Source organism: Xenia sp. Carnegie-2017, unplaced genomic scaffold (assembly GCF_021976095.1).
Source record: "Xenia sp. Carnegie-2017 unplaced genomic scaffold, XeniaSp_v1 HiC_scaffold_2, whole genome shotgun sequence".
NCBI classification, from domain to species: domain Eukaryota; kingdom Metazoa; phylum Cnidaria; class Anthozoa; order Malacalcyonacea; family Xeniidae; genus Xenia; species Xenia sp. Carnegie-2017.
The window spans coordinates 1037494-1065330 of NW_025813482.1; the positions used below are offsets into that span (position 1 = coordinate 1037494).

At 34.6% G+C, this 27837-nt stretch overlaps 1 protein-coding gene across 1 annotated transcript; it reads right to left on the reverse strand.

The window, feature by feature from the left end:
• Nucleotides 1-1084: 1084 nt before the first annotated feature.
• On the reverse strand, nt 1085-27803 carry LOC124440718 (E3 ubiquitin-protein ligase HECW2-like). Its single transcript, XM_046991145.1, has 28 exons — nt 27423-27803; nt 24876-24980; nt 23770-23864; nt 22952-23021; nt 22668-22837; nt 21504-21646; nt 20062-20177; nt 15369-17996; nt 14740-14826; nt 14529-14589; nt 13974-14367; nt 13125-13207; nt 12692-12794; nt 12167-12268; nt 10572-10692; nt 10230-10326; nt 9840-9923; nt 9373-9476; nt 9107-9227; nt 7529-7642; nt 6652-6804; nt 5982-6080; nt 5286-5418; nt 3654-3800; nt 3066-3180; nt 2615-2700; nt 1802-1914; nt 1085-1415 (listed from the first exon to the last, which is right to left on the reverse strand). Exons 1-28 carry the CDS (start codon nt 27547-27549, stop codon nt 1304-1306), a joined length of 5883 nt encoding a protein of 1960 aa, XP_046847101.1. The 5' UTR covers nt 27550-27803; the 3' UTR covers nt 1085-1303.
• Between the last annotated feature and the right edge of the window lie 34 nt (nt 27804-27837).

Below are 27837 nucleotides of genomic sequence, written 5' to 3' on the forward strand. Positions count from 1 at the left end.
TGGAGACTTGATATAACTTCATGTAAGCTACATCATTAATTTCAAAGTTGCACCGCTCATGAAGCATATTGTTCAATATGGACCGTTGAAGCAATGTTACACGAGAATAATTTAAATGGGGTTGATTTCGTGATGTTTGAATCGAATTTAGACTTTCGACTTATAAAGCGAGTTTTTGAAAATCGCTCTTTCGCCTTTTAAGATAAGAATTCGACTTATCTAGAAAAATTAGACCAGGAAAAATAATTGTTATTGTTATAGAGAGTAATTCTAGCTAAGCCAGTTAGAGTGAACTACAGCATATTATCTTCTGCTATATTATAAAATTATATACATATAAAGTCTATACTATACACTCTACACCTCCAACGAAAGACAACAACAGATTAAGACTACGTTTACACTAATCCGGATCGGTCTGAAAACGGTGCAAAAAAGTAACAGAACCGGATTGCGTTTATACTGCACCGGAACGGAATTGTTTGAAGTCACTTTAGCCGGAGCGATGCAAACAAACTTTCTAAACGTGGTCGAACGAAGACAGAGCGCTACGCACTGCTGTGTAAACAGCTAACCGTTAATATTTGAAAACACTTTAGGTACCAGTTCTCTTTAATTCGTCCGGCGTTGTGGCGCACGATTGAAAATGGTGATCATTTAATGGTTTGGAAAGCTTTTAATGACTGATTCCGTTGTAATTATTACAAATCGTTGTTTTTCATGGCTTAAGATATAAAAATCTAGCAATACGCAAATAAGAAATGGCGCCATTGTTCACAAACAAAGAGCGAATTTTGACAGCAAGAAACATTATGTGTAAACACCCGGAAAACTGTAGTGAAATTCAAACGGATCAGTGTAAACACGGTCAAATTCTGTCGTCACTTTTTCGCTCCGGCGTAGTGTAAACGTAGTCTAAGAACATCTTTTTGAGGAAAGGTGTTATTGGTAAGGAAGATTCAAAAACAAATTTCAAAGTTTTCATGCGAGGACACTGATTTTCACCGTAGTAGCATAGACAGAGCTTGGGTGTGGTAACTCTGGTCCTTTTCAAACATGATAGACGAAAAACATGCTCTTAAGATTTGTGATGTTTGTGGTATAATTTCTTCGCTTAGCGTCACTCAAAAGTACATATTTCCATAGAATTCTGGCAACCAGTGCATAGCATTATCTTAAATATATGTAAAACTCGTGCAATTTCTTCTGTTCCCACATAACAAACTATAATACATTTAACTTTTTCATACTATTAAGAATCTCATTGTAATTCTATCATCTATAAATAAGTTCCTTTGAAGGATTACTGAATTCCAAATGTACTAGTTTCCTCAACAGCAAGAGTTAATTTTTCTAAAAGTTCGTTGTAACTGTGATACGATGGCAAATCGAGACGATTAAAACAAGTATGTGCCCTGAAAGAAATAAAAAAATCTCATTATCCTAAGTTTCATTGAAGACTGAAAAAAAAGTCAATAAGATTAGGTACGTACAAGCTTAATGATTGGTAAATTAGCTATTTTTCGACAAAAAGTATGATTGAAAATTTGCTCTGAAGAGCAGAGTCGCAATTGAGTCAGGTAAAAACATAATCCAGAGGCAAAAAAGGGAGGTGGGTCCCAGGGGGGGGGAATTCTTTAATCAAGAAAATATCTTTGGGCAAGGTGTTTATCATCGCCACACTTTACTAATGCTAAAGTTCCAACGTTCAAAATATAAAAAATCATGTTTAATTCTATTTTGAAGTATCTGCAACGTGACTGTTACTAAATGTTATTTTTAATATCTCTAACAATCTAACCTTGGTAGCATGGTGTGTTTGCCCCACTTTTCAATGCAAAATTTCCTTAATCCGGTGCTTCCACGTAGTGCAACGAAACCTTCGTAAGGTACACTTGACGTACCAGTGACAAACTAAATTTGATAAACAATAGCATATTGCAATTGTTGCATAATCATTTTTTGGTAAAAATTATCAGGTTGGTTATGCATTAACAAACGTCTGAAGGTCGCTTGTACGTCATGTAAAAGCAATATTTTTTACAAGAAGGATTAATGTTATATTCATATGAATATACAGCAGCTCAAAATGTAAAAACGCAGCTATAAATTGCCTGTGAATCTTGTCAACATATTTTCATAGTAGCGCAGCCAGCCCACACGTAAGTCATGCTGTGTAAATTTCAGAACATTAACATCATTCCTTTTTTTAGAAATATACAAATATGCGGGTTAGCTGTGCAACTGTTCTTATTTATGTGTAAGGATTTTCAAGACCTATAAAAAGTGGCTTTTATATGCGGCTTTTTACATTTTATTTTTGATATTTCTGTAAAATAATTTAATAAGTTGGTGAAAAGTATATTAAAAATAGCCCAAATCTACAAGATATTTCAATACAACACATACATCAATTTCATTTATTTATTCAAACTAGATATTTCTGGAGCATCAAGGCTAAGTATGACAACTCATGCTAAAAAAATTCCCAAGTATGAGTAACGGAAACTTTCAGTATCCAAAATGTTCCATTTCCATTTAACGAATGAGAAGAAAGTTTTTACTCTGGTAGAACAGGACACTATAAAGATGAGCGTTGGAAAAACATCCATACCTGAAGCAGTCTCAATCTTTGCTCATTGTCGAAACTCTTTACAGCTTGCCAGAACCATCGGATCACTTTATGATCTGGACGATATCCTGAAAAAAGGAAAAACGACAAACTTAAAGTCGCATTTGAGTGCGAGACAAAAATCTGTATAGTATTTACTTATACAATAAGACACGGGTTTCGTAAGTAAACTTAGGTTTTGGTTTCAAACATGGTGTGAATAACAATTAGGTAAATCTAAATATTGATATAAAGAAATATAAACTATGCTGAATTCATAACGTATAAAAAATATATCAAACGAGAATTGGATATCTTTGGCGAGAATGCAGTTAAGGAAAATCTGCAAAATTAAACACAAGCAGCGTAAAAAAACTAGCTATTAATTTATTTGGCTGAGTCACGTTTTCCAAAAGAGGCCATGAAAAAATGCTTGATGCTATCGAAAACTTACCAGAACGATACTCGGTATTGGAAAACCAATCATTAACATCGATATCTGCAGTGCCTGATATCAAAAGCTCTAGTTCACAGGCATCAAATATCGAGACCAATTCATAATCAATAATCTAGAGTGAATATAAACATGTAAGTGCCATGCAATAAATATATTCATAACATAGAAAAAACAAATGCAAGATTACCACATTTACAATTTGGCAATGCTACTGGAACTAACAAAAGCAAGTCAATCATATGAAACAAATTGACGTGTCCAGTTCTTACACGAGTAAATTAATAAAGACCATTGTGATTTCTCTTCTATAATACGTTACTTGGTTTTTGAATTCATAACAATCAACAGGGCTTAGATTCACAAAACTATGCATGCATTTATGAACTTTGAAATCAGACAACCTTCACATTAATTTTATCGCAGACAGTTTTGTCTGTTCATTCATTCATAATTCTAAATTCATTCATAATTCAAGTATCTCGCTTATAGCGCTCCAATGTTAATGGGCTTATCATTATAACATTACGTAATGTTACAAGTGTCATATTCATTTAGTGATTAACTGTGATTATGACGTTTCCTAACCTCGTAAAAACCTTTCAAAATACTCTTTCTTTGTTCTGAAACTCCTCCATCAATCCTCCAGTTGGACATCAATTCAACATAACCAAGTTTGTTATCTTCAGTCACTCTAATATCTTTACCACCAGGTAGTAATTCCCTTTCAGTTATCTACAAAGTGGCAAATCATATGCCATAACAAATCCTAGTATTTTTAGCTAGTGACTAGTTATGGACAATTACTTGATTATAAATGAAACAATCCATATCGACACAACCAGTTACTGTAACGTAACAAATTACGCACGATAAAAAAGTTACAATAAATTCACACACGGCCATCATCAGAGTATAAACATAATATATTAATCCTAACACGGTATTTAAATATGCACATGAAAAACATGTGACTTGGACGAGATTAGAACTCGCACCTTCGGGATACTAGTCTGCCGCTCTACCTGTTGAGCTACCAAGCCAACAGGGATTGGAGACGAGTCAAATCTCTTTTAAACTGCGTATGAACGAGACATTCTTGCCACTATAGCAGTTTACTGGATGGCACCGTGTTTCGACTTTATTCCAAAGCCATCATCAGATTATATACATAATATATATTAGGAAGTTTATATTTGACGATTCTCCGTATAAAACAGTGCTCGATGCCCGAGAGCAGAGCGTAAATATGTGTAGTGGTGTTGAGAAAAAATCATCCCGACAAGCCTGTTTCGTGATTGCTCACTCTTCAGGGGATTTAATGAATAAAATACTTAAATGCTTAAAATATATATAAAAGATGACGGCAGTTAGTGTATTAATCAAAGTGTATAGTTACAAGTTATATTACGGAATTTAGCGTATTAATTAAGGTGTATAGTTACAAATTACATAGGAGTGTTTTGGATCTATAGCGACAAGAGGAAACAAGTTGGCTGCGTTTATTGAGGGATGATTTGGATGGTTGGTAGAGGATGAAGAATTTTTCTTTGAGGTAAGGTTGCATCTTTTACTAGTGCTGTTGTATGGTTTGCTGTGTGTGATGATGTTCCATGAGATGTCGTGGTCAATGTTGCTGTCTTTAAGGGTCCAAATGTGCTTACTGAGTTTGGTCGAGTTTCGTAGTTTTTGTGGCGGAAAGAGGCAGTGTGATTTCTATGTCTAGTGTGAATTCGTTTTCTGTAAGTCCAATATTATGGATATACTCTGATGATGGCTTTGGAATAAAGTCGAAACACGGTGCCATCCAGTAGACTGCTATGGTGGCAAGAATCTCTCGTTCATACGCAGTTTAAAAGAGATTTGACTCGTCTCCAATCCCTGTGGGCTTGGTAGCTCAACAGGTAGAGTGGCGGTCTAGTATCCCGAAGGTGCAAGTTCAAATCTCGTCCAAGTCACATGTTTTTCATGTGCATATTTAATTACCGTGTTAGGATTAATATATTAAGTAAATTCACACAAGTTAAAGCAATTTCTTAACTGCGGGTTTCCTTCGGATATGTTTAATTTATTTATATAAATTATGTATGTGAATGATGAAATATTTCATGACCTTGTGACTGTAGTAACGTAAGATAGCAAACGAAATCACATTGTAAATAATGGAAGTGTAGAACAGGCAAATGCTTCACATATATCACATATATAGGTTACTCTTACCTGACCACCTAGTTCTTCATTGACTGTAAACGAGAGATCAAGAAGGGAAATATCACTTTCAGTTTCCATTATCCACGCTAAGCTTTGGTGAAATTGCGCGTCAAGGGCTTCGACGTCACGCAAATCACAAGAGCTAAAATGAGAGAAATAAACTAAGTCGTGGTATAATGAACTCGGTTGTAGTGAACTCGGTTATAGTGAGAAAAAACTACGTTGTAGTGAGAATAAACTACGTTGTAGTGAGAAAAAACTACGTTGTAGTGAGAATAAACTACGTTGTAGTGAGAATAAACTACGTTGTAATGAGAAAAACTAGGTTGTAGTGAGAATAAACTACGTTGTAATGAGAATAAACTACGTTATAGTGAGAAAAAACTACGTTGTAGTGAGAATAAACTACGTTGTAATGAGAATAAACTACGTTGTAATGAGAATAAACTACGTTGTAGTGAGAATAAACTACGTTGCATTGAGAAAAACTAGGTTGTAATGAGAAAAACTAGGTTGTTGTGAGAAACGCTGTAAGTGAGAAAAACTACGTTGCAGTAAGAATAAAGTGTAATATGTAGTGAGAATAAACTAGGTTATACTGAAAATAAACTAGGTATGAGGGGAAAAGAAGCGAGAAAACTTACGATAGAAAAAAGAATTTTATCCTACAACAAGTTAACAAAGTCATTACAATCTATAGCATACCTTTTTAGTAATAGTTTGTAAAATGGTCGCGTGAAAAAGGCGTCCAGCAAATGCTGATGAATGATGACCAAAGCAATAATACGTCCACTGAATCTATACCTTGAAAAAAGAAAAATGAAGTTTTATTGTTTAGGAATGCAATCATTGCTTTAGGATTTGTTAACATGAAATGAATATACCTATTAAAATAACGTTAACGTAACTTTGAAAGTGTAGCTAATATTGAATAATGTTGCATATTTCATTATAATTATTACAATTTTGCTTTATCAAGCCACATGTCATGTGTACGTACCATTATTGTCTTAATAAAATAGTTGGAGCATTTTAATTGAAAAAAAGGTATTTTTTCTTTTTCTTTTTCTCTTATACCCTCAAATAACTTTTTGGTGAATTTTCCATAATTAATAAAAATAGCAAAATTGCCGTATGATGAACATTACTTAAATTAGGTTCAGGGGAGGGAGTGTTCAGCAAAGTAAAACAAAAATAAAACGTAAAAAGCAAAGTACTCATAAAAACATCTGAACACAATTTAACAATTAACTTTATTTACTAGAAGAGTGTGCAAGATGAACGCGCGGGATCACGCAAATCTCGCACATAAAGTCAGCCAAAAAACTAGCGCTTGTGTTTATGTGTTATTCTTTAATAGGAAAAGAGCCATTACCATTCGTGAGCATTATCGACGAAGGAAGACATTGAACTGATGTGAAGAGTGTACGTATCTTGCGCAGAATATTCAAATAAACCATAATAAGGATTGAACAACTGACGCGATAGGAGAAAGAAAAATTCTCTTTGTGGTCCACCGTAATCTAGTCTAAATAAACCATCCATAATATATCATTTGCTTTATCAATAAAGAAAAAATGAATTTATACGTAAGACAGTGCAGGGATATTGAGATAAATCAAAAAAAGCAAATCTTCAACTAGAATAACTTATGATTACACTGCTCATGCGTAGTACAAAAGGCTCGGTAAGAACAGCATAGAATGAAACTGGATGAACATTTAGTGTAGAGATGAAATTAAGTGGAGAAAAACAGAGGGGTGCACACTCCTCCAAGTCTTGGTTAAGGGGGGTGCATGAAGAGTGAAACTATCTCTAAAAATGCCAATACACCAAACAGTTGAGAAAAAGAAATTGTGATTAGTAATTAGTGGTATACTTTTCCAAAAATTTCCCAATCATAGTAAAAACGTAAAAGAAATTAACAAAAAACGTGTCAACATGTCACGGCAATAAATACGTGGACACCAAAACCTAATCTAAACAAGAGCGCACACCCACCACCACCCCTAAAAAACACACGTGAATTTATCCATGATTTAATGATGTGGCCTGCCTGCATATTTAGTAGTGCTACGTATGCAAGATTTCTGATCTGAGTGAGTGTAAAAACAATTGAATTATTAATAATTTGCAAATCATTGTTTTGAAATTTAGATAGCAGAACGAAAAAGTGAAGGCTGTCAATGTCCCTGATGACATGACTTCCATGAAATATTTTCGAACATAGACGACCACAAAAAAGTTCATACCCTTCCTCTCCAGAAAACGATACTTCCAGCTTGCTTTCTTGAAGAGATTTAGGGCTTTGCCTCATCAGCTGATCAAAGGCATCTTCTAAGATGTGTTCACGACGAATTACCAAACTTAAAGAACATTCAACAACAGTCAGACGGAAATTATGTTTTAAATTATAATTTTTGAAAAAAAGCAAGTCAACTGTTTCTGGTAATAGCCATGGTATTAAACATAGTGATGATCATTGTAATAACCATGTTATTAAACATAGTTATGATCGTGGTAATAACTATGTTATTAAACATAGTGATGATCGTGGTAATAACTATGTTATTAAACATAGTGATGATCGTGGTAATAACTATGTTATTAAACATAGTGATGATCGTGGTAATAACCATGGTATTAAACATAGTGATGATCATTGTAATAACCATGGTATTAAACATAGTGATGATCATGGTAATAATTATGTTATTAAACATAGTGATGATCATGGTAATAACTATGTTATTAAACATAGTGATGATCATGGTAATAACTATGTTATTAAGCATAGTGATGATCATGGTAATAGCCATGGTATTAAACATAGTGATGATCATTGTAATAACCATGTTATTAAACATAGTGATGAACATTGTAATAACCATGTTATTAAACATAGTGATGATCATGGTAATAACCATGGTATTAAACATAGTGATGATCGTGGTAATAACCATGGTATTAAACATAGTGATGATCGTGGTAATAACTATGTTATTAAACATAGTGATGATCGTGGTAATAACCATGGTATTAAACATAGTGATGATCATGGTAATAACCATGGTATTAAACATAGTGATGATCATGGTAATAACTATGTTATTAAACATAGTGATGATCGTGGTAATAACTATGTTATTAAACATAGTTATGATCATGGTAATAATTATGTTATTAAACATAGTGATGATCATGGTAATAACCATGGTATTAAACATAGTGATGATCATGGTAATAACTATGTTATTAAACATAGTGATGATCATGGTAATAACTATGTTATTAAACATAGTGATGATCATGGTAATAACCATGGTATTAAACATAGTGATGATCATGGTAATAACTATGTTATTAAACATAGTGATGATCATGGTAATAACCATGGTATTAAACATAGTGATGATCATTGTAAAAACCATGGTATTAAACATAGTTATGATCGTGGTAATAACTATGTTATTAAACATAGTGATGATCATGGTAATAACTATGTTATTAAACATAGTGATGATCATGGTAATAACCATGGTATTAAACATAGTAATGATCATGGTAATAACTATGTTGTTAAACATAGTGATGATCATGGTAATAACTATGTTATTAAACATAGTGATGATCATGGTAATAACCATGGTATTAAACATAGTAATGATCATGGTAATAACTATGTTGTTAAACATAGTGATGATCATGGTAATAACTATGTTATTAAACATAGTGATGATCATGGTAATTATTATGGCATTTGCGATGACAGGCAGTAACCAATGTAGCAACCATACCAGTAACAAAATGTGCAAGGAAAATAAACTCACGAGATTTTGTTTTGTCCCTGACCCAGTCCTTTGTGAGCAATATTCTTATGAAGTGATTTGACTTTAGCTTGGAAGTCACGTTTATAAGGAGCTGGCTTCGAGGTTTGGCGGGGACTTGTTCCTGAAAATAGTTATTCTAGTTCCAAAATAATTGATATAAATTACGAACAAAAAGATTCAGTAAATATGCTTAAGCATTAAAGGGACTTCCATCAGGTTGAATTCTCATAAAGTCACTAGTAAAGTCACCGGTTAACAATTCTTACCGGACTCGACAATTCCATTTGTAAAGTTCCGTCTTCTATCGGGTGCTGCAGGTTGAGTTTTGGGTCCATCTGGCAACCATGAAACAATATCTTCTTCAAACATACTGAGAAAAGAAATTCATGCAGAAAATGAGACAAATAAACGTGAAATTGCTGATGAAAAAAAAAAAGGATCAAAATATCATGAGAGCACACGAAAAGAAAACGAAATAAATACTCTTTGCTATTTAGGAAAATTTAGTTTCTTCAGTCAAAATAAAATTTCACCTATTTAAATCATTACGAAATCATTACAAAGAAATAATTACAAAAAGCAACGTCCACTTGAATAACTTACTCTTTCCTTGATTCGCTTATATTCACAATTTTTGAAACAAATCATTCATGAAAAACAAAACGTGTCAACCTTTTACTATAAGGAAACAGTAGTGACAATTTCCGCTAAAGAGAAAAATGCCGCTAATCACCTTAACAAAACAATAAGGTCCACATTATCCGATAAAAGTCTCAACGATCGTTCGCCATCTCTTCGAATTTTGTCCACACAGCATCTAAAATAATCATGAAAATCATTGTAAATGTACAAAGTACAAAACAAATATGGGCATGACTGAACATTGTGATGTGAAGAAAACTAAAAAAATATGTACTAAACAATCAGTGGTAGTCAAAACAAGGACAATGTAATGACTTTACAAAGTAAAAAAGGGATGGAGCAAGTCAGTTTCAAATTGTACTAAATTCAAGAATAAGGACCAAAGATGGAAGGCCCAGGGGATAGCATTCGACCAAATAATCGTAATATGAAGAGTTAATTGGGAAAGTCAGTCTTAATCAAGATTCATGGCATTACTTACTTCAATGTAACATTGCTCGAATATGCAGGATCTTTAGCGGCGAGAACGTCGTGTATGTTGTCTTGACGAAGGAACTCAACGATCTGCTGATTGTATGCTAAAATACGCACAACTAATAAACAATAGAAATAAGTCCAAAGAAAAAATGCAAAATCAATCTGCGGCAATTGCTACCAAAAATACGGAGAAACACGGCAAATGTTGGATAACTTTGATAAATTTAGGTAAGTGCAAAGAACAGTTTCATGTCAAGTCTACAAAGTAATACGTTCTTTTATCAAACATAAAGGTTAAACTTGACTTAAACATTAATTTGTGGGAAAATGAAATAATTGCACAAACTTTTTCTTTCAGATCGCCTATTTTCTTCGTTTCTCTGGAAGGAAGAGCTGGGAGTGTTTGTAACCGTAACTCGCTGCATTCCGGGGGGAGGACGACGTCTTAACCGATCTGAATACGCTGTCTATAAATAATGAGATTGAGGAGTAAATAACTAGCTATGGATTATTCCATACTTCCGCATTCGCTTTTTTATTACTGTTTATTACATTTAAATGTTGAATGACGAACTTCAAAATGAATAGAGAAATCGGTGTTGGTGGTGTGTCTAAAGCTTATCACTCCATATTAGGAAATCAACGAACGGCTTACTTAAAATTGGTATGAAGATATTAGCTACATGAAAAAAACTTTTAGATTTTATCACACTTTTTGTGGTAGAAATTCTGATTATTCTCATACATTACAAATGATTCTCAACGACAGCAAGCTTTTATGAAGACTACAAACAACAATATTTAAAACGCGATGCCCGATTCCCGCTGACAGATGCAGAACTTTCTTACCCGAACCACATGACGCAAAACTTTCTTACCCCAGCCACATGACAACATTTCGCAATTTAAACGCCAACACAAAATACAAGTTAAAGCCCCAAACACGCCGGAGTTTATTCAAACATACATATAACGGAAGACTTAATCCCATATAATGATTATGATATTAGCATTTCCGTATAACTTAGCAAACTTTATAATAAAACCCAAGCGGATTGAGCTAGTGATATTACACAGAGTACATTAAAAACTAGAGAAAGTTTTCACTTTTGAAAAAATGAAGAAACACATAAAACCAAAGTGGAAATATCAGCCTGCTAAAGAAACACAGTATATCATACTGGATATACATGCAGCGTTTCGTCCATGCTTGAAAAAAATACAAATGACAAGAAAAAACATCGAAGTTCGCCTGCTCTTTGAAAGATGTTTACTGAAAAGATGTTTACTGTGTTTGCACGGGCTTATGTAAACCGAGGAGACTTTTGGAAGAACTCGAGAGCAGATCATTGCAAGCCCTAGACCGAAGGTCAAGGTTGTATATGCTCGAGAGTTCTGTCAAACGTCTCCGAGGTTTGTATAAGCCAGTGCAAACACGAAAAACTTCTTCTATAAAAACAATAATGCAAAAAAGACAAACATTTTAATTTTTCCTCTAACTTTTATTCATGATCGATTTGCAAATTCTCTTTGACTGATTGATTGTTTAGTTTGATTTTGATTGGTTGAGCTAAGATGTGTTTTGCACTGCCTACTGCAAACACAGCTCTACACGAATCAGCGCACGCGTTTCATTGTGTTTATTTTATAAATAATGATGAAGAGAATCGTAGCGGATATTTCTGATTGCAAAACGAGTTTCACAGACAAATTTTGAAAAATTTGCATATGATTAACTTCTCTGAGCGTGTATGCAATCATAACAAACAACGGGATCAAAATAACGTCAAACCAAATTTCTTCTTTCTTTACCTTAAATGATTTTTACTTGCCAAAAGTAACTAACATCACCATTACAAAAGCACTTTCTACAAACGTTTACTAATCTCACAATCATAGTTTGAAAATGTTTGAAAAGTAAAATGTTGGTTCTTCGCTTACCTCTATAGTGGCCCTTGATCGGCTTTGTCCGTGAGGGCCATCGATTGGGAGCCGAGGATCGGCGAAGTTCGTACTTCGACTATTGTGGTCCACGAAGTACTTCTATGTACACAAAAATAACAAATATAGTACAAAACGATACAATCAAAAGCCATTGATGTGAAGTTATTTTAATATTTGAGAAGTCATATATGCATGCATGAAAGACAAAATAAAACTAAACTAGAGAAGATACATTATTGTCAAATCAAATGAACGAGCATGCAGTGTATTGTAAACGTGGTCGAGCCTCATTTGGGTGTCAGAAGCGAAAAGCATGCTACCATCGCAAAATCCAGGAGTATAAAATGGTTATGAACAAACGCTGTAGATAATCATACTTAAAAATATGTTAAAGATTTTAGATATTGTATTGTATACAAAACTAAATACGACTGTTGTATTTTTTCGTGACTCTTTCTTCAGAGACACAATTGCTAAACAGGACCAAACTCGAGAAATGTAAAATTTATGTGAGCTATATACCTGGCCATGTTGATCAGTTTTCTGTTCCCATCCACGAGGTAATGGCTGCGATGCATCAGCAAACGAATTTAAAAATGATACCAAGCTACGATCATGCATGTATCTAAAGAAGAAACTCCTATGTAACATTTGCCAATGTCTATCAATAGCTGTCCAAGGATTTCTCCTAGCAGATCCAAACATTGTAACCCAATAAAGTTATTTCACACAATTCTTCATAATTGCAAACAGTCATTAAAATTGGTATACTTTTCGAACACATTATAAACTCGAGCCAAACTTATATCCCTCGGTTAACCATTCAAAATTTCCATAATTTATTCCAGATAAAAAACATATTGGATTATAGCGTTAAGATTGGCTGAAACATAAGTACTTTATTCGAAAGACTTCACCATTATTGTAATCATCAAAAGAAAAAATAAATGCAAACCTGAGATATTGTCGTGCATCTCGCTGGATTTGTTTCACAATGTGCTTGAGTTCTGGACTGTTAAAATAAAGCTGACCAGCAGCCTAAATTCAAAAGGTACCAAGTATAAGTAAAATTACGCAGCTAGATGAACAATTAGTTCTCATAAACATCTTCGTATGCGTATGGCACAAAATAAACACTATAAACGTTTCAAAACAGCGCACCCTAAGAGCAAACGTAGATTGATCTAAAGTCGTCAACAGAATACTTATCGGCAACCAGCGATCTGAGAGTCAACAACAGTTGAGAAAATTACGATATCTAAGCATTGCACTTAGCTAAACGTAAGCAAATCACATACTTACAAAAGCTGGTTAATGCAAACAAAATTGGGAAGTTTTGAATCAATCGCGACTATTCTTCAATTACTTAATCAATTTGCATTATAAGAGCTCGAAATGACTGATGAATTTATTTTCATTCCAATAACAACTGATTAAAAAATTCAAATAATTAACACTTTGAGTTATGGAAAGCAAACAAAATAAAACGATTCCTTAGAATCATTTTGTTATTGTCTTGGTAGTTCAATTCTTTTTCGCCTGCCATCTCTCAAGCAATAATGCCTGTTTTTTCAAGCGATGTTGCTTCTATGTATGAATAGAGTTGGCAAAAACGTCTTGCATGTATGCAGCAATGATAGTAATTTATTTTATGATAAAATTAAAGTATTTGTGGCGTTGTTTTATCAGTAAAAGTCGCGATACACGAAACAAATTCTCCTGGCAATAAACAGAAAACAATATTCTTTTCCCAGTAAAATAAGACATTAGCTGCAGAAGGGGAGGGCAAATTAAACTTACGTACCCCACTGTTTTTTAGAAATGATACCAGATCCGGTCGAGTGAGGAACTTTACGTAACTTGATTTCAACAACCGTCGTCTATCACCGGAAGCTCTATCTGTTGATGTATCACTGGATCTCGAACTTTCACCACGTGCTGAAGGCGTGTTAGTGTCTGGCGTCGGTATAGAATTTCTTCCCTCGTTGGAAGATTGCTCGTTCATGGTATCACGTGATGGTGTAGACCGTGATTCCCTGTTTGGATTGGATGCATCATCACTGCTCGTGGAAACTACAGACGGTTCGTTAGAATTTGAGTTTTCATTGGATATAACGTTGTCAGTGTTTCCGCTGATCGCCACATCGTGAGAACGTCGTCGCCTTCGACCAGATATAGTTCGACGAAAACTTTGATACCTGAGAAGAAATGTTTAGTCAAGTTACATAATACGCTAGTCAACTCATTACCGTGACTAATATACATAATACTTTCCAACATCATTATCCTATAGGGATATTTCCAAAAAAGCATTATAGCATGTTATCTTTGACTTAAAACATCAGTTTTGCGTACATACCTTCTATCAAGGTTTTGTCTTTGATGATTAACCTCATTCAAAGATGTTTCAGACGCTGACGCTAAAACCAAGTAAAACAATAGATTCAATATCGGTCAAGATACATCAGTAGCTAAATGCAAGCATGTGGTGTGTTTCTAACGCTTGACCTTGTCAAAACTGTGAACAGTTTCATTAGACTGCAAAAGTTTATACACAAAAAAAAACATACCAACACTGGGCTTTATCCAAGTAGTAATTCTGTTTTCGTGATCAATGTAGTAAATACGACCATATGTGTCAACAGCTTTCTCCCAATCTAAAAAGGAACACTAAAATGACTTCTAACACCACGGTCTACACATCATAATACGTAGAAACCACGCTAGTCGACAGGTTATACAATAACATGACAACATTCAAAACAAAGGCCGTTTCTTAAATGATTTGAGCAAAACAAACGTGGAAAGTTCGACAAAAACATTGTTGTTCACAGAGATTCGTGAAATGTGACTTATGCACGAAAACAATGAATGACACTGATCATCTTGATGGGCAAAAAGGTTTCCTCAACTTCACCTAGGAAGATCCAAGCAACAAAAAACTGAAAGATAAGTTGATGAATATATAAATAGTGTTTGGTGAGTGTTTTGGTCCATACAATAAATATGGAGAGGCTTCTGACGCAAAAATGTAGTTTTCTTTATGACATGTTGACAGCTATGACCAGCATTAAACATTGAGGTGATAATGCAGCTAATAGAAACCAGAGATACGATAGTTTTATTTAGGAGAATATTCCAAAACTACCAGTTTGAAAGCAATTAAAATACATTTAAAATATAAAAAATTTCGACTTACGTGGTGGCAACGGCTCGCCAATCGCTTCATCATCCCTTGCAAAATCGGAAATCTGAATATAGATGGACTCAGGACGATGTGATGACGTTGCTCCCTCCGTATTTCCATTCTCACCATCACCAACTGGATGATCAACACTTCTCTGTCTAGCAGCTCTTCCTCGTCTAGGTCGCTCGTGTCCAGATGAATTAACAATTTCATTGGCAGTATCCGCTGTCGACAAATGCTGATTCATGCTGTTACGAGATTTGTTTTTTCTCTTGGTGTGACTACTCGAAGTACGACGTGTCCTCTCGGTGTTCGAGACGTTTGACACGGATGATGCAGTTGCTTCGAGATGTGAAGATCTGGAGCTGGAGGTACCTCTATCTATCAAATCACGAGAATTATCAGGTGTGTCAAATACGTCTCTTGCAAGCGATCTAGTGGACGAGGAATTTGGTTTTCGTTCATGCACAGCAATATTTCCATCGGATTCAGGCTCAGGATCGACTGAAGACGATGCATCGCCGTTTTCAGATAAGCGTCGAGAAACTGGTACATTTGGTGGTACGACATGAAGTACAGGAAATGGAGTAGGTGTACGAGATGGTAGCCGAATTGATAGATTTTTTGAGCGCAAGTGTTTAATCTGGTTCTTGGAAGAGCCAACAAACGAAGGTGTTGAAGTTTGATGAATATCATTATTTAGAACTGAACGATTGTTCGCGTCGATTGAGGATGAACCAGCCAAATTTTCATGCCATGGTAACCTTTCTTCTGTGTAACTATTCATTGAAATAGCTTGATCCTGTGACGGACGCTCAGTTATTGACTCAACATTATCGTTCAATACACCAATAGTATTTGTACCAACACGACCATCAGACTCACCTGATGAAAAATTCCCGAAATTTGATGATATATTCGAAGGTTCACGTTCAGTACTTTCAACAGGAAACATTGAATTCGAACTTCTCAAGATGTTGTCATTCTCAGCAGGGCTCTCTAAAATCTCACTTCTTTCATTAGAATAATTTATGTTTGTTTCTACCGAATCACCGCTCACATGTTCAGTATCACCAGACGTTTGATTAACATTCCTGAGTAAATCATTATTAAAATCTAAATCATTATGTTCAGTTGTAACTTCAACAGGCTGAGCGATTGTGCTATCTCCATCAGGTATTTGAAATAATGTTCTAAGTGTGCAAGTACCAATAGTCCTTCTGGGTGATGTACCTTCAACATCAGTGGACTCGCTAGATATAACATTAGAATCAGACCGAAAACTCATGACAGGAAGTTCACCTACATTATGAGTAGTCACAGATTCTTTAGGAAGTGTCGACTGTTCAACATTCAATAGTTGTTGTTCATTGAGTCCAATTTCTTCATTTGATATACCTACGTTGGTTATCACTGCATCACTGTTACCGCTGGCTCCACGATCCATGACGTCCTGTAAAGAACCAGACAAAACACTTTCATGACTTTCGATCAGTGGATCAGGTACATCACTATTGTTTTGGTCATTAACATAAGAATCCCCAACGTCCACTTGATCTTGTGTTGCAAGCAATACCAAAGGTGATGAGTTATCGCCATGAGAATTGGATAAGCCAGAAGTATTTTCCTCGCTATGCGAAGCTTCCATGGATGAAATAGTTGTAACAGAGCCAGATAAACTTAACTCAGATTCCGTTTGTGTTGAAATCTTTTGAGACACAGAAGGTGTATCTTCAAGCACATTAGTCTCATGATTAACAACATTTGAAAGTGAAACAATTTCTAAATGTCCACTAATATTAGCTACATGTGTGTTCTCAGGATGATTTGACTCACTGTTTGACTGCAAGTCATTCGGGTTGCTCTCATCATTTGCACAAGTAGTTTCATTTGCATTTAAATGTGAGCCTTCACCAACGTCGACAACATTTGACGTTTCATTTTCATTACTTTCCATGCTACCTAAATTTGCATCATTATTTCTCTCGTCATCAGCAACATCGTTCGCATCACTATTGTTGCTTTCCACAGTAGTAATTACACCTCGAGAAGAAGGTTGTGTCACACCAATAGAGTCGCTGCCATTGTCAGGAGTGCTAACTTCATGTTGCATAGATGAAGTGGCCACTTCGTCAGGATGTACAACAGCGCACTCGGGAATTTCGTCGGACTCGGAATTTTGGCTCACAGTCTCACCTTCAGCACCAATCATTCGCAACGTCACCTCGTTTGCATAACTACTAGACATTGAAGGGGTTTCCATGCTACGTGAGGAAATGCGCGAGAGCAAAAATGGAGGCATGGAAAAACGAGAGTTCACACCGGGTGGATCGTCAGCATTTCCGTGCGAGACATGTCTTTTTCTTAAAATGATGTTTTCGTGGGTGGAGTAAGGCATACCAAGTAAATCTGGTTGTGATTGTGCTGCAGCTCGATCAAAGAAAACATTACGGGTGATCGGCGATGACGGTATGGATATTGCATCAGATTGATCACGAGAGTTTAGATCATCGCTAGGGGTAGAGGCATTTATTGAGGGTCGCCGATCATCGCTTGTCGATGGATGTTCATCACCGTTGCTTAAATGAGATAACTCGCCATTTGGATCATTAGAGTCAAGACTATCGGGAGAAGCTACACCTATAGTAAAAGCGTAGATCAAAGTCACTAGAGTGAAGACTGTCGGGAGAAGCTACACATATAGTAAAAGCGTAGATCAAAGTCACTTGAGTGAAGACTGTCGGGAGACGCTACACTTATTGTAAAAGCGTAGATCAAAGTCACAAGAGTGAAGATTGTCGGGAGAAGCTACACTTATTGTAAAAGCGTAGATCAAAGTCACAAGAGTGAAGACTGTCCGGAGAAGCTACACCTATAATAAAAGCGTAGATCAAAGTCATTAGAGTGAAGACTGTCGGGAGAAGCTACACCTATAGTAAAAGCGTAGATCAAAGTCACTTGAGTGAAGACTGTCGGGAGAAGCTACACTTATAGTAAAAGCGTAGATCAAAGTCACTAGAGTGAAGACTGTCCGGAGAAGCTACACCTATAATAAAAGCGTAGATCAAAGTCATTAGAGTGAAGACTGTCGGGAGAAGCTACACCTATAGTAAAAGCGTAGATCAAAGTCACTTGAGTGAAGACTGTCGGGAGAAGCTACCTTTATAGTAAAAGCGTAGATCAAAGTCACTAGAGTGAAGACTGTCGGGAGAAGCTACACTTATTGTAAAAGCGTAGATCAAAGTCACAAGACAACATCTTTTACGCGGCATGCGTTAGTAAATTTCAAAATACTAGCTGAAGTCTTTTCTAGAAATTTAGTGTTTTCACAAAAAGTAAAAATAGGAACGAAGAGCACACATGTGGATTTGCCACAATATACAGGTTTGGAAAACCTCGTTCAAGTCAACAGCGGGCAAGATTTTCAAAAAAATGTTAGTGGAAATCGTTAGTTAGACTTTTCATGGTTTATCTGATTGTGAATTAAGCGCGCGCAAAAAAAAAATTGGGAGGTGTTCTAAATTCCAGGCCTTGGGACTGACTTTTAATGGATATATTTCATAAAAAAAGCCTACAATCTTAGCCAGAATTACTTTTTTCTCTTCCATTACTTATCGACCGACTTTTTTTACATAATTTACAGAAGATAGAAAGTGTCACATTTACATATATTACATGTCACGTGACTTAGTTTTCGTGCTTATATCGTTTAACCGGAATGACTTTCGATCTGGAATGAACTCATTCCATTTCAAAAAAAATCCTATTGCATGAATCCGGAATGAGCTACAATTCGATAGGATCGAGTTCATTCCTATTTTCATTCCGGATCGAAATTTAGTTTTAACATCATGTAAACGCAAATTGAGTTTCATTCTAGAATGAGATTGTGATTTATGACAAAGCACGCATGCACCATGCGTATTGTCTTCTGGGAAATTGAAGCTCGTAAGCAAATAATGTGGCTAAATGGGCTAAGATAAGTGCGACGAAAAGCAACAATTAGTTTCATGCAAGTATTAAGCTTTATTAACGCCGAAACAATAGAAAAGAAAAGGGTTGTTATAATGTTTATGTTCGTTATCTTCAAAATTCAAAATTCTTGCGAAATGTCAATCTTTGTGTTGATTTCCCATGTAAACACGGATTGACATCACGTTTCGATCGGGATTGAAGTCGTTCAGGATTCATGAAAACACCCCCTAAGTTAAATTGCAGTAAATAATACATTGTTAAATATAATTTCACACGAATATACAAGTATATTAATTAAACTTTTTGCCAAAAACCGCTTTTTGCTACAAATGCGAAACTGTCAACAGCTTGTCTTTCAAAATAATTTTCTGACGTATATGATATGTGATAAGTTTTTCACTCAACAGATAAATTAACACACACGATATGACATTTAACCTTTATATGACGCTTGTATATGTCAGGCTTTCCTTTACTTTTTTGGAGTATGACATAGGGGTGAGCCACCGGCTACATAAATGATCATGTAGCTATAGACAAAGAAAAATGAGCATTCACTCTGAATGCGTAAAAAACTAATAATGAAAAAATAGTACCAGCTGTAACGTATCATTCGTAACCTGGCTAAACTATTCAGTTTTTATATGGCACCAAAAATGTCAAGTGAAGAACCGCCAATAATAAAGCCACTACGGCAAAACATCTCAAATTACACGTTCATGCAACTTACGTCTTCCATTCCTAGCGCCTGGAAGATCACGATCAGTTTTTATCGTTAGTGAAAATGTCCCAAGTATCTTCCGCGACGGTTCACGTTTCATAAGTTCACCAGTGAAAATTTGTGTCCTTACAAAACAATAAAAGACAAAAATAAATCAGTTCAACTGAATGAGACAATGCATCAGAGTAAAGCTTGCAATATGTCAATTTTCCCCCAAAAAAAAACACAGCATGAACTATTCGAAAAGCCCCTCGCTATGTTGTCATAACAATTTTGCAATGACATCCTATAACTTAATGGCAAAATGTGAACTCGGATGTCGTGTCTTGAATATTCTTATGTACCTAGTTTTGTAGAAATTATTTTGCAAGGAATAAACACGAATTTTCAAAAAAAATAAGCACGAAAACATAATTTCATACCTTAATGAAGAACAATTTAACTGAAAGTTGACTGTGAACAGAATATGATTTAAGGTATGACCAATGCTCCACTGCAAGAGCACTAAAAATCGGTTGGGTATAGTGTCCCTGGTATACACCTATCATGTATTGATTTTGTATTGATGGATTGAATTTGTATAGTGTCCTTGGTACACACCTATTATGGATTGAATTTGTATATTGTCCTTGGCACACACCTATCATGGATTCAAATTGCATGGTATCCTTGGTACACACCTATCGTGGATTAAATTTGTATAGTGTCCTTGACACATACCTATCATGGATTAAATTTGTATAATTTTCCGGGTACACACCTATCATGAATTGAATTAGTATAGTGCCCCTGGTACACACCTATCATAGATTGATGTTATATTGTGTCCCTGGTACACACCTATCATGGATTGATTTTGCATAGTGTCCTTGGTACACACCTAACATGGATTGAATTTGTATTGTGTCCCAGGTACAGACCTATCTTGGATTGAATTTGTATTGTGTCCCAGGTACAGACCTATCTTGGATTGAATTTGTATTGTGTCCCAAGTACAGACCTATCTTGGATTGAATTTGTATTGTGTCCCAGGTACAGACCTATCATGGATTGAATTTGTGGTGTGTCCCAGGTACAGACCTATCTTGGATTGAATTTGTATTGTGTCCCAGGTACAGACGTATCTTGGATTGAATTTGTATGTCGCTAGTACACACCTATCATGGATTGATGTTATATAGTGTGCCTGGTACACACATATCATGGATTGATTTTGTATTGCGTCCCCATTACCAACCTACGTATTACTAGTAGGGTTCGTACAGTGACACGAGAACACAACTATCATTGATTTGTTTGGTAAAGTGTAGCTACAGTACAACTAATTTATAAAATTGCAAAATTTAAAAATGTTGGATTAAGTAAAAGATCTGACACGAGCTAAGCATATTAGAGATAACCTAAAGCATTTAAGATAACCCATAATTATATACAATACCAAATATTCTCACCTGTTTCTTCCCTTTGACAGTAGCTCTCGCAGAGGAAAATGCAATTTTCCAAGAAATTTGCTGAATGATGGTTTTAATCCCACAGACCTATTGCGTACTTCAATATCCAAAATATCCCAGATACTTGCTTTGAAGACGAACATCTAAAAAACCCGTCGTACATTATATCAAAGGTGATAAACACATGAGAAGCATATTACATGGTATAATGTAGGTGAATGATTATACGTAGTATGATATCAAATTTTCCAGAAGAATTTCTTTAAATTATGATCCATGTGAAGAATGTTTCACAAGTTTCCTCCTTCCAAGAGCAAAATAAAATCACGTGAGAAACAAAATAAATTGACGAGACATGCACGTCCATAATATTCTGACTAACAAAAAAGAACGGATTGCACAACATAACTTTATGAATGCATTTTGGGTCTTTACTAATTTTGATAAATGTTAAAACGCTGTTTCTCACTAGTTCTTGCGTAAAGAACGTGTTTCCAGAGATATAACAGATCAAATACAGAGGTGCGAACACCGAGGAGCTGCATCCCAAGAGCACATTCAGTTGAAATCATAAAAAAGATAATACTACAATATGCCTTTGCTTGTATCTGCAGTGCTTGAGCAGTTACAATCCAGGCATGGTTCTGGCGATGGCTCTCAAAAAACACAGTGAAAATGCCTGATTTACAGTGAGGTAGCCAGCTAGATAATTGAATGGTATAATTTTCTTATATTCATATTCTGCCATAACAAGTTCCTTGGAAATCAATCGTTTTCCGTGGATTTTAACATGCATACATACGTATATGAATAATATCCATCATTGCTGTTGAAAGTGTATTTTTGGTAACCAGTACTTAAAATACGCTGCCATTTTGGCAATTTTTAGTCAATAAAAACTCAAAATGAGGTCACAAGCACTTTAAGTAACAACATAAAAGGTTTTATTTCGTATAGTTTCGAGTACAATCACGGATAAACATGCAGTTTTTTGAAGTTTTTTATTTTTAAAGTACTAAGCCAAATAGGGCGAGTCCGAAGGACGAGAAATTCTATACTATAGAAATTAGTTGTTACCAGTCCATTGAAACCACAAAATTCCATGATCATTCCGGAAACATCGGTTTGGGTCATTTTTGGGCAAATTATGTAGTGTATAGATACCTCACCAGGCCAAAAAGGTTCAGTGGTGTTTGCTTGACATCTTGTTTTGCCAACAGAACCATGATGGGCACGAAAAGTCTTACGTTGCATTCTACCTGGTCGTAAACTTATTTTGACATATGGAGATGGACGACCGAACAAGGTTCGCTTTAGATTACGAGCTTTCATACCTACAATAATCAAAGCATTGAAACAGCTATTTAACATCCAAATAGATAAATTTTGACGATAATCAAATTATTCCACTGAGTCAGACCTAACTTGCAAGATTATTGTACACTAACCTGTGATTGTAAACTGGATGAGTTGGCCAGAAAATAAATTAAGGGTGCCAGAAGGTGACATTGTTTCCGGCTATAAGTTTATTAATGAAGTATGACAACATGAAGACATTATTACACGAGTGACGTAATAAGGGATACAAAAGGGATGAAAACCCTACTAATTCTAGGCTAAAAAACAGATGACTTTCATTGCATTTGGATATGAAACGAAGATTCGTGATATTGTTTCTTTTTGTTACAACAAATCAATAACACATTGATCCTTGACTAAAACCGAGTGGGAAGATTGCAACACGTTTGATGTAGCTATGACTGGAGCGAGAATGTGTGAACAGTCAAAGAAATCTTGATTATTTGGAAAAAAACTCGATAGATACTTGGGATAGCTGTTTGTATATAAACTTGAAATTCCGAGATTAGAACCCAACCCCCCAAAAAAATTGTAACACCGCCATAATTAGATAAAAAAAACATTTGCAAGTTTTTTTGCTTCAACGTATTTTGGTTCTCTTTGTTGATTGACTTTGTTCTTTTTACATCACAATCGAAAATCAAAGAAATAAATCTAAATTAAAAAATTCTGGTAGAAACGCAAAAAGGAAATAAATTAGAGTAATAGAACATAAAATTAATGGTTAGAGCCCCAAAAACACCCTACGCACATAACATGATATAAAAAATATGGAAAGTTTTCAAAAACATTTCTTCGTTTTCTACAACGGTGGGGCATTATGTGCAAATGACGTATTTGCCTAAAAATCATCACAGTATTATGTCACTAAGGTTAAAAAAATTATTTGATACGATGGAAACAACACCTGTAGCTCCGTGTTAATAATATGAACCACATTACTGACAGCTTTAACCGATCCCAAAGCGCCATCCACGTATTTAAATAGACATTTATTCTCCACTAGATAATATAAAAATTGATACGTAAACCTGGCACATTACAGTTGCGTGTGTAAAAGATCTCGAGCCCAAATCACCGCTGTTTCGATATTTGTGCAGCTAGCAAAATATTTGCAAGATGTTTAACCAGGGCTGTATTGCAGTATAGACTAAGAGTGCCATAATTTTTACATCATCAAATTTTGAACAGCAGTGTTTGCTTTCACAAAACCAAGAAGATTTGTGTACAAATGCTTACATGCGAAATTGCGTTAGTCTCGTAGTAGCATTTGTCTGCTACAACAACCATGATGCTCAGCGGGTATCCATTGTTAAACAATTTTGCTTGAAAATAATTTAGGCAATCTCACAAACTATACATTTTGGAGCTAACTTCATTACCTGCGGATAACAAAAATGGGTTGTCTTACCGTATAGAAAAAAAAAACAAACCAAACAAACAACAGACGAATAAAATGTTTTATCGAACATTTTACCGCTTGTACAAACAAACTTCTTGAATTTTTACAGAAAGTCATACAATCAGGTTACCAACGATCGTGACAACGTAAATACATAAGCATGATCGTTATCGATGTTCAAATGATCATAATCAAATGATTAAACTTTGCGGTTAAACTGGTTGGGAATTTTAAACAGCAAGCTTTTAATTATACATAGTATCAATGTAATTAACATGAACAATACAAATCAACAAAAATCGCGTTCATTTGTTTTGTCTGGTTATGATTTATTTCGCTTTTTTTTTAATGTTATAAAAGCTTTATCAACCCTTCGATTTAGTTATTTGTTTACTGCTTCAACATCACCATAATTTTAGAAGCCTAAACACTTAAGCGATGTATTTATAAAAAATAGATAGAAAAGTTTTTGATTCTCACAGTTAATACTTTCTACGTTATATATAAAAGAAAGTACAGGATGTGCATGAAGCCTCATAGTATTGAAGCAACCCTTTATTCTTGCACATATGCCTTTCTAGTTTTACGTGATACATACAAAGAAAGCTTACCTAGTTGAAAATTGACGTTGCCACCAATCAACCACTTGAGGCCCTTCTTATTAAAATTTTCTCCTCGCTTGTAATCCAAGTAGTTTGTAACCGAGTCAACCTCACCTTGAAAGTTGAAATAACGAATAAATGATCACAATCATAATACAAAACAAAAAATAATGCATGATTTTGTAATTTTAGTTTTATCGGCGCTAATTGTAGTTCAGGCTATTTTTATTTTCATAGGTGGAAGAGAATTTCACCACAAAAGGCTTGGTATATATCAGTAAACAAATAGTAAAATCGCACATAATGTAATTTTTTATAACGTCGTTTCAAGTTGCTTGAAAAGGCAAGATGAATTGGTGAAAAGGTAAGCTAAATCCTTAAGTAAGCAAGATGAATTCATAAGAAAGCAAGATTAATTCTCAAAAAGGAAAGATCAATTCTTGAGACGGAAGATGAATTCTTGAAAGGCTAAGATGAATGCCTGAATAGTTAAAATAAATGATTTAAAAGGCAAGATTCTTGACAATGCAAAATGAACTCTCGAGAGAGAATGAGCAATTCTTGAGAAGGCAAAAAGATGACATTGTCCAGACAAGAAAACAACGTGTACCGTTTATCTCAGCCATATACCAAAGATTGTTAATAGTTTATAAAGTTAGTTATCTGTGTAATTTTGCTTCCAATAGTAGTGTAACTTGCAAAGTTTATCATTTTTAATGTAACATTGTAAAGTACGCAAATTCTGACGTATTACGAAATATTTCATTACCAATAACAAACTTCGAAAATATTCGTTTGAATAATTGTTTGAATTCATTGTATTAAAATGTTTGAGCATTTAACTTTTTCAAGTGCTAGGACTGACATTAAGTATGACTGTTGACTATTACTATACTTTATAGTAAAGTAATTGTGGAAATCAACTGTAGTTGACAACTCAACAAGACAAGCACGTCAATGAAATATCCAATCTGTAAGCAATTTATATAATTTGCCGCAATTAAGTATTGAGGTCATATTTGTACATTGTTAATTATAACAACATACTGCAAAGATAATAGCAAGGTAAAAATAATAATGGCAGACACAAGGGGGGGTGGGGTGCAAGTGTGCTTGAGCCTCCCCCCTCCCATAATTTTGAAAGATTAAAATTCTTGCAACAAATTCCTCAAATCACACCTACATAACATAAATATGAAGTGAAATAACAACTATTTGATAGACATCTGTACTGCACACATAATTTCTTTTAGGTTTTTGCTAAAGTCAAAGTTGTACGTGTTTTATTTCTCATTGAATACATTAACAGAGATTGTTGTGTTTTCTTACAACTTGACAATGCACAAAACAGAGTGTGTAATGAACTTTTCGTTTTTTGGATAAGAATATGTATAAGATCATGTATTTAATTTACATGTAATACAGAAAATCAGTACTTTTTTCTATAAATGAATTAGAAACTTCCATTTCTTAAAAGTATGTAGACAAAGTTTAATGATACATTTTTTTTCTGATTTACTTCAAAAAGTCAATAAACAGTGTGTCAATAAAACTCAATAAATGGTGTGTTGCTTGTAACTATTGAAAAATTGCAGTTGCAAGATGTGTTACTATGATCCAGTCCTGTGTTTAAAATCTCTGAAAATAAGTTTTTCATGCAAAAATCAACATAGAAGTTGTTAACTAACTTTGCAAATTGTTAATGAAAATTAGTTTAATTTCTCTCAAAAACTCTCTAGCAAATTTATCAGAGAAAACACAAAATGGTTGTAACAAAACCAATAGTAGGTATCATATTCGAACTAATTCTATGTGCAGAGTTGCAATAATACAAAATATCAATTAAATATTACAAAAAAAGATTTAACTGGTGTAAAGAGAATGCAATTATAATCATACAATTATCAACAAATAAAATTAAAATTATGCCGGATTACGGTGAGATTAATTAAATAAGAATAAAATTAGAATTGGAATTAGAATTAAAAATAAAGAATAACAACCTTCACGACTCGCAGGCCATTCGGAAAATATTGGACACAACAATTATTCAAAAATATTGCATCAAACGATTTACATGAACGATTTTTCTATTGTTTATAGTTTCATCTACCTACGTATATTTTAAGGACTCTATGCCACACCGTTAATTTCACATTTGGGTCAAATTTCATGTTTCCTCCGTAAATTTAAATTATAATGATGATTAAAATTTATATGACTGAGAATGAATCGAACTCAAACGGGTGTGATTAAAGAGCTTCGTAAATTAAAAAACCTGAAATAACTTTCTCGATACTTTCCTAGATAAGATGCTGACGGTGTGAAAAAGTATCTATAGTTTGGCCTGGAAATTCCATAACCCTACAGACAATTGTCGACATAATAAGTCATTTTTGTTATTTTAAACATTGTATCACGATACTATAAAACAAACTATAGTTATATCATGAGGTGTTCCGGCGCGTTTGTTATAAATCGCTTTCTTTCGATTATTACACTTCAACAAAGCAACGTTTGACACTTTAGTTATGGGCAAATAAAGTCTTAAATTACCTTCATAGAACAACCCAATCCAGTCTGTTGCACTTGTTGTCAGGCCATGACAAAATAACGTTACCGTCTCGCCGACTGTTAAATGATATTTATCTAGTAAAATAGTCATTAAGCCAGCGTTGTCCATTTCGTTATATTATAAACAAAGCGTGTTCAGCGACAGCCACTTGGTAAATTTTAAAAACCTCCTGTTGACAAGTACGTGAATTTTGACCAGTTTAAACATGGTCATAAAACACGCTTTGTAGTAAAGCAATCGGACAGAAGAAATTGTCGTCAGTTCTTATTTCTCAAACGAACAGAATTTGCAGATGATCATGTGGTTTCACAGAGAAATACAACTCATGATGCAACAAACATTAAAATTCGATTTCCGACTGAATCCGAACTGATGTCCGAACAATAAAAATTAATG

Bases quoted from the DNA above. Each gene is read 5' to 3' on its own strand.
- LOC124440718 (XM_046991145.1), bottom strand. From the start codon at position 27,549: ATGGACAACGCTGGCTTAATGACTATTTTACTAGATAAATATCATTTA. The intron at 22,838-22,951 runs GTTAGTGTACAA...TGATTATTGTAG, and splicing joins CATCCAGTTTACAATCACAG to GTATGAAAGCTCGTAATCTA. The intron at 12,269-12,691 runs GTATATAGCTCA...TTGTGTACATAG, and splicing joins AAACTGATCAACATGGCCAG to AAGTACTTCGTGGACCACAA.